The sequence below is a fragment of the Equus quagga genome, chromosome 15 (assembly GCF_021613505.1).
Source record: "Equus quagga isolate Etosha38 chromosome 15, UCLA_HA_Equagga_1.0, whole genome shotgun sequence".
Taxonomy (NCBI): domain Eukaryota; kingdom Metazoa; phylum Chordata; class Mammalia; order Perissodactyla; family Equidae; genus Equus; species Equus quagga.
In genome coordinates, this window is record NC_060281.1 from 89407484 (window position 1) to 89417306 (window position 9823).

General features: G+C 48.4%; 1 gene segment (V, D, J or C); it reads right to left on the minus strand.

Annotated features, from left to right (window-relative positions):
- Positions 1 to 3288: 3288 nt before the first annotated feature.
- Positions 3289 to 9823, minus strand: part of LOC124227189 (probable non-functional immunoglobulin lambda variable 1-50) — a 17653-nt gene continuing 11118 nt past the window's right edge. Inside the window, 2 exon segments of the V gene segment in view lie at positions 3289 to 3612; positions 9711 to 9823. Of these exon segments, the coding sequence occupies positions 3289 to 3612; positions 9711 to 9823 (437 nt within the window).

Here is a 9823-nt window from a genome sequence, read left to right on the forward strand (position 1 = left end):
GACTATGACCAAATTAATGTCAATTCCTAGTAAAAGCCACATAAAAATTCAAACAAACAAATACATTTATAATATGGTAATACACATTCTCTCACACATGTATATGAAATCCTAAGGGCAGCATCTTATTCAGTGGAGTGGTAAAGGGGAGCGTTTCCAAAACGAGCCACAATAGGTAAGAGTGACTTTTACCTCCATTAATATTCCCCAGTATTCTTCAAGCATTAGAAAATGCAATTGAAGGAGTGATGTTAATGGTTAGGGCATAGCATTCATGAGAATAAACAAGTAGGTATTCTTAATGATCCAAATGAACGTTATGGCCTTAGATACTCTGGTCCTGAAGCAGAAGTGACAGTAGAGATCTTCCCAATGAGTGACTACTCACTAACACTCAGTAGTACTGGTAACAGTGACAGAGGCACGTGGGTGGAACAGGGGCAGCAGAGGGGAGGTCCTGGCCCACCCACCCAGCGGTGAGGAGCACCTGGTGAGGTGTTAGGTTGTCACCTGAGGTCGGAGGTAATAATCTGCCTCCCACTCAGGCTGCATCCTAAGTAACATCAGTCACTGTATTTATGGGGCTTCTGTCTCAGCCAGAATAACCCACATGCAGAGCCTCCCTGTGCAGAAGGTGGGGACCTTCTGCCCAAGTGACCAACACACTGAGACAGAGGTTGTGAGTCCGGTGTCACAGCACCTGCTCCATGTGGAACTGAGGAGAAAGCAGGTGTTGTGTGACCCCAGGGTCTCTTTTCCCTAAAATCTGACAAAGGACCCCTACCAGAAGCTGGAAGGACGAGACTCCAGGGCTTGGTGGAGGCACCACTGAGCTCTGTCTCCTGAGGGTCCCTGTGTGGACTCCACCCACAAGCTGTGTCTTACCTTCTGCACAGTCTTCCCAGGAGCCCACTTCCTCCTTGGAAGTGCATTCAGGCTCCTCATTGTCTGTCCGCCACACCCTGTCCCAGACTCCCTGAAGGAAAAGGAGGTGATGACCTACATTTGAAGCCAGCAGTTAGGAAGCCTGAACCAGGAGCCCACAGGGTGACAGGAGGCCTCACAGGTGAAGGAAGTTCTCACACCGGGGGGGACACAGTTTGCCCAGCTCCCTGGAGCCCAGTGAGTGGTTGAAAGCCTGTCTGGCCAAACACCAAGTTTGAGGACACTCCATTGCTCCCCCTGCTGGTGACAGTGCCCATCTTGCAGCAGCTGTGGTATCCCTAACACCCCATGCAGAGCGTTCGTTTTCACAGCAGTCTTGCCCGATGTTAGTCCCAATAGAGTGGAATGAGAAAAGCTTTTCTAGGATCACCATGGGGACAGTGATGCTCTCACACTTGGACTTCTGTTTTGATGAAAAACTATCATTAGTTTCAAACTGTCGATCTCTGTCCACTCTATCCTAGAGCTCCAACCTTGTCTGCTGTGGCAGACACTGACCTCGGTGTGTCACAACAGTGAAAGGGTGCAACAGGAACACACCTACACTGACACGACCCTGTGTGCATGTGGGGTGCGCAAGGGGGTGTTGGGACAAAGGTGCCGGGATGAAGCTGTGATATGTAAGCTGCCATCTGTCGGAGGAGTCAAGTGATCACCCTGGGAGAGACGGAGAAGAGCCCTCAAGTCAGAGGTCAGGGCATGTGCCGATGTCAGAAAAAGAGGGGAAGCTGGTTGCTGGTGACCCTGGTGAATGGCCACTTGAGGTCGGAGAGATGGACCCTCTGAGCAGGTGAACCCGGCACCTCCAACTGGAATAGAAAGTAAAAATCCTGGAAAATAAATATTCTCTTACTTAAACCTTGAAATCCTTTGTTACACAGTTTTCAATGCGTGTGAATGTACATATAGATATAGCCACAAATGCATTCACAATGATGTTGCCTGAATACATTTGTTAATCCTTTAGGTCCAGGTTTTCTCACTTACATTATTTTTAATACTCCTGAAGAGTCCACACTATCGTCAGCTGGAGCGCAGCCCCTGTCCTTTCCTGTGCAGTGAATGCTGCTCTGTGAGGGCCCCATGTGCTGGGTGAGGCCTGGGGAGCTCAGGGCTTGTGTCTCCTTCCCCACTGACCTGGGGCCCCGCATGATCACTGAGGCTGCTGTCCCATGCTGAGCAGTAATAATCAGCCTGAAATCGCTTCAGTGGAGAGGTCAAATTTCATAGCAGAAGAAAAACGTTCAGCTTCACTCCTAGAGTCCTACAAGAGGGGAAACGTGAGCTCCTGCTCTAGCAGCATGTTCATATGGATTTTGTGAATGCTGTCACAACAAACGGGCTAGTTAACTTTTCTCAAAATATTTGACATTATTTTTCATTTCCCCTTCTCTAATATGTTATGAAGAATTATAAATACACCTTATAATGTTTATTCATCAATTTATCTCTTTAGAACTTTTCCTCATTTAGAAAAATGTACACTTTTTAAATTCCAATCTTGAACACTCTCACCTAGAAAATATGAAAAGTGGGGACACACCCAGACTGCTTTCATCACATCAGGAGAATCTTGAACCATCCCAGCAATAGACAGTACAGAACAACCAGAGTGTGGGGATGAGAGTAGGAATAAGATTATGCAGCCATTTCCTGCTGGTCAAACGTCTGCTAATTATCCTTCCTAGAGATAGAGACTCTTGAGAGAGGAAATGACAGCAAGAACATTTCCAGTTTTCACTGAAAACCTAGCGTGGAGATGGAGTTAAGACAGGAAGACCCAGAGGGAGGGATCTGAATTCCCTGGGGACTCAGGAGAGGAGGAGAGATCAGGAGGGATGCGTGTGAGGGATGCTGTCAGTGACGGTCTGTAGAAGTTGTGAACAAATTGGCGTGTGGGCTGGTTCAGAGAGAGGAAAATGTGTCTGTGACCAGGGTGAGTATTAATACACTGGCTGTAGATACGTCACTAGTAACACAGGACACAGTCTGTGAAGTAAGATGAAGACATTGACGTGTGGATGGGTGTGGTTACGCTGCTCAGCACTTAGCTTGTTCTCAGCAGAAGCAGCGCTTACTCTTGCTCATTCCCTGCAGACCCCGTGGGATGTGCCCTTGGGCTCTGGGACCTCATCATCTGTGTGATCCTGGGATGCCCTGTGCTGGCTCAGGTAACAGGCACATCCTGCACGTTTCTCCTTCCTCTGTTCATGGATAAATCTGGCTGCGGAGGAGTCTCCTGTCCAGAGGCCTCCACAGGAGCTTCTCACTGAAAAGAGGCTCAGAGCCAAGGTCTTTGGGTCTGGGGGTTGTTGTCTCACTTCCTTGTTGTTTGAGACACTGTCAGTAACCAGAGCTGCTCCCACTGCTATCAGCTGTAGCACAGTAATAGTCAGCCTCGTCCTCGGCCTTGAGCCCAGAGATGAGCAGAAGCCCTGCATTGGCCGAGGTGTCTTTGGATCCAGAGAAGTGGCTGGGGACCCTGGAGCCCTGGTGCTTAACTGAGTCTGAGTAGAAACTCAGGAGATACAGGGGAGGGCTCCCTGGCTTCTGCTGGTACCAGAATATGAGAGAGCTGTCAACACTGATGTCACTGCTCAGGGTGCAGGTGAGTCTGGCTGATGCTCCAGGAGATGCAGAGAAGAAGGGTGGCTGGGTCAGCACAGGCTGAGAGAGGGAACCTGCAGACACAGACATATGTGGGGGCTGGGGCAGGGGCCAGAGTTCGGCTGCTTGAGATTCTGAGCCAGAGAGGCTGACACAGACTGTGGGCTGCTGTGGGTCCCTGAGGCCTGTCCCTACCTGTGCAGTGAGAGAGGAGCACGAGGAGGAGAGGAGTACAGGCCATGGTGCACAAAGCTCCTGGTCTCCACAGTGAGGCTGGGCTGCCCCAGGCCTCCTTTTCTTCTCCAGCCTCTGCCTCAGGAGGGGTTGTCCATGCAATTAGGTTCCATCCAGTGACTGCCCAGCCCCTCCCTGAGCCCTGGTGCTGGAGCTCAGCTCACATCACACACTGAGAAGGATGGAGGTTGGCTTCACCCCTTGGGAGAGCCCTGGGAGGAAGCACCTGCCGAGACAACACAAAGGGCCCTGCTCAGGGGACTCTGCCAGGCCAGAGAGGACACAGCTGCTGAGTCCCCATCAGTGAGCACAGGGCCCAGCCCCCAGGCCCAGGCTCCTTTGAGTGAATGGTCCTCACAGAGCAGTTGTGTAGGGACCACAGGGCAGTCCCACAGTGCTCCCTGCTGGTCACAGGGCACACCCCTCCCCATGGCCGAAAGCCCTGAGAGCTCAGCTGCTTCTGCAGGTCAACCCATCACTGCCTCTGTTCACACATCCATGGTCTGATTTCTGGAAAATGGGATTCCAATACACCATGCATGATTACTGTGGTTATCTTACTCCCAGAAGGAGTCTCTCTCTATGGAAGATTCAAAAACGTACAGAAATGAGAATTTAAGCTGTTAGTGCCCCCAAAGAATATGCTGTAAATATCACAGGCCTTTATTTGCACATGCTTTGGAATATGCATACATTTTTAGTGTTCCATCTCGTGTAATAAAGCAATGATTCCAATGACTCTCACATAGATTTCTTGGTGTTTTAATGTCCAACATTTTAGCCAATTTACTTGTTGAGCTAAGTGACAAATCAACGAAGCACAATGAATCCTAATATTTGAGCTGTGCAGCTCCCATCACGCCATCTCGTATTAGAGTAAAGTCCAACCTGGCAGAGAAAGTCTCAGACCCTCATTTGTTGGCTTCCGTCATCCATTTCTCGCTGTTCAGAATCATTTCCTCTATGGACACAGAGCTTACAAACCCATCATTCTTTCTTCACAAGTTTTCCCACTAGGGTCCTCTGCAAGATTTTAGGTCAAAAATTTGAGTATTAGAATGCCATTGATCTTGTGCTGGATCGTGAGCTCTATATTTAGCATCTTGTTGGCAAATGGCTATCTTACATGTTGTTAAGTGAAATCTTGTCCAACATTCACCCAGCTCACCCATACTCTTCAGTTTGTTTGTTCACAAAGCTTGTCACCTGTGCTCAGAATTTGTGCCCCATTCACCTGTTCCCCGTGGTTTCTTCACTCAGTCCCTGCAGGCCCATCGCATCCTTCTCCTCTGTCTCTGCATGAATCCGCCGAATCCAGTCCATCTCCCTGCTCACCTTCCCCAGGGTCAAGGGCGAGTTTCTCTTCTGTTCTATAGACAATAAGATCACCTTTATTACTTAACGTCTCCTCTTGAATCGACTCAGAACTCCAGACTCAAAATGTCTAGAAAGCAGAATCACTATCTTTGCCTCAGATCTGCTCTTCACCAAGGTGTGCGATTCAGGGGAATTCAAATGTTCTTTCAATGATCATGAGCTGAGTTTGTCCTTTTGCCACACTTTCCTGGGCTCTGTAGATACTACAGTGACAAAACAGGGGGAAACGCCTATTCACATGGAGCTTAGATCCCAGCAGGAGAAACACGCAGTGCACAGACTTCCAGAATTCCTCTGGGCACCTGGAGCCTGCTCCTGCTGGCTGAGAGCCCCTCCCCTCCCTCAGGACGTGGACACTGAGATTCTCGGTGCTCTGTCCGCAGCCTCTCTTCAACTGCACACGGCTCTGCCCCATTCCAGGTGCCACGTGCAGGAGCCCAGCCCTGCTCCCCAGGCCTTGCAGAGTCCCTCAGTGTGGCCTCGTCCCACAGTTTGCCCACTCTATTCCATTCTTTACTCTGTATTTAGAGCGATATTTCAAGCACATGTATTTGATAAAGGTACCTCTCTGCTTACATGTTTCCCACAGTTTCTCTCGCCATCAACATTATGTAAAGCTGTCGAGTGTCACATTCAAATTCTGTGTGTGTGTGGCCATCATTTCCCCCCACTCCTGCCTCACCTCTCCCTTGGAGCCTGTACAAAAGCACAAGTTGGTCTCCTTTGCTAAGAGGATACTTAACCCTGAACCCCAGTGCCCGCTTCTCTTTGAGCACTTCTGGTCCTCCTGTCCCACCACTGTCCCCTTCCTTCAGGACCAGGCTCACACAACCCCTGCTGGAGAAACTGACCATGCTGAGATGAGCGAATACTTGTTTTTCTTATAATAATTTACTAGTAAATCTCCAAACTTAAATTTAACCCGCAGGGTGCATGGTCTCTTAAATAAAATTTAAGGATAGAAATACTGAACAAGGACACAATTATGATTCTTATCAACATTTTTTTCTGATGAGTTGACCCTGTTTTCATTCCCCAAAGTAATGCATGCGTATCGTGTTATTACTTTTTACTTAAATGTTTCATATTTCCAATTTGGTTTGTGAAATATTGTCCTTGGACTGAGTCGGACATCTGGGATAAACAGTTGTAAGTAGACATTTTGTAGTTTTTAGATTCAAGAACATCTTTACTATGACGATCTGTAAAAACGTGACACATTAGAGAGCCTGGAGGACTATTCCTCATGATCATTACATTTGAAAACTGTGACAGACAAGGGCTTCCCTGCATGTGAGGCAGCTTGCAATCTAGAATGTTCTCTGCAGGACCAACGACGCCACACCCACAGCAATTCTAAGACATCGCTTCTTTGACACGTGATGTTTGTTTTACCCCAGTTTCAAATGGAGAATCTCTAATATAAAACCACTTAAAATAATTACTTTTGTTTATTTATTCACTTTTCCTGTCTCAGGTCAGGGAATGGGACTTCCCTTTGATTCCTTGTTTCCTGATTGTTTTAAAATTAGAAAGTTTTGAATTTTTGTCAAACTATTTTCTGTTGAAATTATCAGTGATTTTTTCTTTAATGGATCACAATCCTGTGGTCTGGAAATAGTGAACACTGACCACTGCCTCCTCCCATGTGTAAAACTCAATTTGATTCGAATCATAGTCATAAATATAAGAGCTAAAATCATAAAAATTCTATTAAAAAATATAGTAACATCCTCATGTCCTTGGATTAGACAAAGTCTTCTTAGATTGATCACAAAAATTGCTAGCCATAAGAGAACAAAATGACAAAGAAATCACCTAAGCTTTTAAAATATTGCTTAAAAGGAGAGTGACATCAGCAAGATGATGGAATAGGAGGTCCTCCACTCATGTCCTCACTCAGCAACCATTATTTGGCAGCCATCCATGGACAAAAGTGCCTTTGTGGGAGCTTCTGGATCCAGGTAGGAGACTGTGAAATCCTGGTGGAACCCAGGGCTGAGGAGTGGTGTCTGAGAAGGCAGGCCCATGCTCAGGGGGTCCTGGTGACTGGCCCAGAACAACAGCATCCCCCTGGGAACATCACAAATCTTTTCCTTTTTTTTTTTTTTGCCTTCTTCCTGCCACCTGCACCCCTTGGCCAGAGACCCAGCAGGAGTCACTCCCACCCATGCCTCAGTTAGCAGCCCTGACAAGCGTGTCCCTGGCTGTGAACCCTGAAGAAGCCCATGATCCAGTTCCAGCCCCTCTTAGCCACAGTCCAGGAGCAATCCTGCCCATCCAGGCACCAGACAAGACACATGCCCATCAGTGCCCCTGGAGGCAGGCCTGCTGTCCTCAGTCTTACTGGGAATCTCGAGGCAGCTCTGTGCCCTGGCCCCAGCCCTGTGAAGACTGGTCTTGGGCACTCTTGCCTGCCCAGGAAATAGCCTGGGGACATGCCCATCCAAGCCCCAAGAAGCAGGCCTTGAGACTGCAGCAGCCGTGGACCCTGAAGCAGACTTCTGTCTCAGTACAGCCCTTAGCAGATCTGGCCCCGGGCCAACCCTGCCCAGCAAGGACACTGTCCAGTGCCCAGGAGGGAACCACATCTGTCCATCCACCATTTTCTCTTAATCTAGGGTAAAGCGTTGCCCAAGTCCTCCTAATCACAGCCCTGAGGCGCATCCATCACACTTTGGTTTCTATCAGAGTCTTCTTGATTTCTCCTACTAGACTCTGCTTGCCTGGGACATGACCCCATCCTAACACCTGCTTCCCAGCACAGCCTTCCAGCCCCCACAGGGGATGACTGGGATCAGGATGTGTGGACCACCTGCCTGGACCCTGACCAGTGGGAGAGCAGACCCCCTTCTCTGAGGCCTGAGGTCCCATCTGGAGGCAAGTCTCAGCCTCTTCAACCTGTCCTGTCTTGTTGGCCAATTTTCTTCCTCAAGAAAATGAGAAGAGATGCCAAGTAGGCATTATCAATCCTTTTTGCATAAAGTAACCCTCTAGAAGCATTTAAACATGAACCTGTTACAGAATCCCAATAGTGAGGTTCAGATTAAGTAATCTAGTGGAAAGTCTCATTTTAGGCTTTTAAAACGTGGAAAGTTTCTAATATGGGGGCAGCGTTGAGAACAAAGGGACTAAGTTCATCCTTCATGTACTTTCCCTCTAAAAGACATGTTGAAATTCAACAGGCACAGGTGAAGTTTTTATCAAATGTAAGACGAGAGTAAACTAGAGATGTGCATTGCTAGAATTTGTAATGAGAAGTCCCATTTGTCAGAGTTGATCATATCTCGTGAAAATGTGAGCTTCAAATAATCCTGTCTCAACTACATGGGGCCATCACATTGTCTCCATTGATTGACTCACCCACCACCCACACTGCTCCCAAGAGCCCAGCCTCAGTTCCTCTTTTTCCAAACCCCATTCTTCAATACCTCCCTCCTCCATTACATGGGGAATCTGAATTTTCTCCTCTATCCCAACTGCTCCACCCATTAACGAGGACTCATAGTCTGACATTTGTATGGTGCACAGTTCCTACCTAGTCCCCACCTACATTCAAACCTCCTCCTCCTTCATTTTCTATGCAGCACCTGGGCCTCATATACTTAACTCAGATTCTGTTGATCCCCTGACAACCCCTCTAATGCTCCCATCTCCACCCCACCAGGCTCACCCCTCCTCACTCTCCCAGGACATCTATCCTGTACAGTGTCTTTTGCTTGTTTGTACTCTCTCTTCCCCCAGACAGTGGCACCACCCAGAGCATGGAGACCCTTCCTGTCTTGTCCAACTACTGTCCTGAGCCCCTAAACCCAATCTGACCCATAGTAGGTGTTCAGTAAGTGGTGTGGATGCACATCATCTGGAGAGTCCACTAGCCTGAGTCAAACACAGCTGGACTGGTTCTGCACTGCCTCCGTGATATGGACTGAAGTGCGTCCCTCAAAACCCTATGCTGAGACCCTAACCCTGTTGTGATTGTCTTTGGAGATAAGGCATTGAAAGAGGTAATTAAGGTAAATGAGGTCACAACGGTGGTGCCCTAAAAGTAGGGCTGGTGTGCTTATAAGAAGAGAAAGAAAATCAGGGGTGAGTGCACAGAGAAGAGTCCCTGTGAGGACACAGTGAGAAGGCAGCCATCTGCAAGCTAAGGAGAAAGCAAACCTGCAAGCACCTTGATCTTGGACTTCCAGCCTGCAGAACTGTGAGGAAACACATGTCTGTTGGTTACGCCACCCCATCTGTGTGTTATGTTATGGCAGCACTGGCAGACTCACACACCCCTGGTGGACTCTGTCCCCCAGGCAGCCTGGCCCTATGTCCAGGAATGTCTGCTCTACTTTAGGAAAACAGACAATGGATTGAAACCAATGACAAGCAGTGGGGGCAGAAGTTGAGAGGATGACGACACATCTTCAAGACAAAGTTTCCTGAATCGAGTATCAGAACTGCTTTTGGCCAAGCAAAGGAAGCAGCTGACGTGGCCAAGTAGTGGGGGCTGCACAGAGAAGCCCCGTGGCTGAGGAGATAGCAGGTTTTTGTCTCACTTCCCCGCTGGCCTGGAGCACTGTGTCACTACTCAGGCTGCTGTCATAGATACCACAGTAATAATCAGCCTCGTCCTCAGCCTGGAGCGCAGTGATGGTCAGAGTGGCTGTGT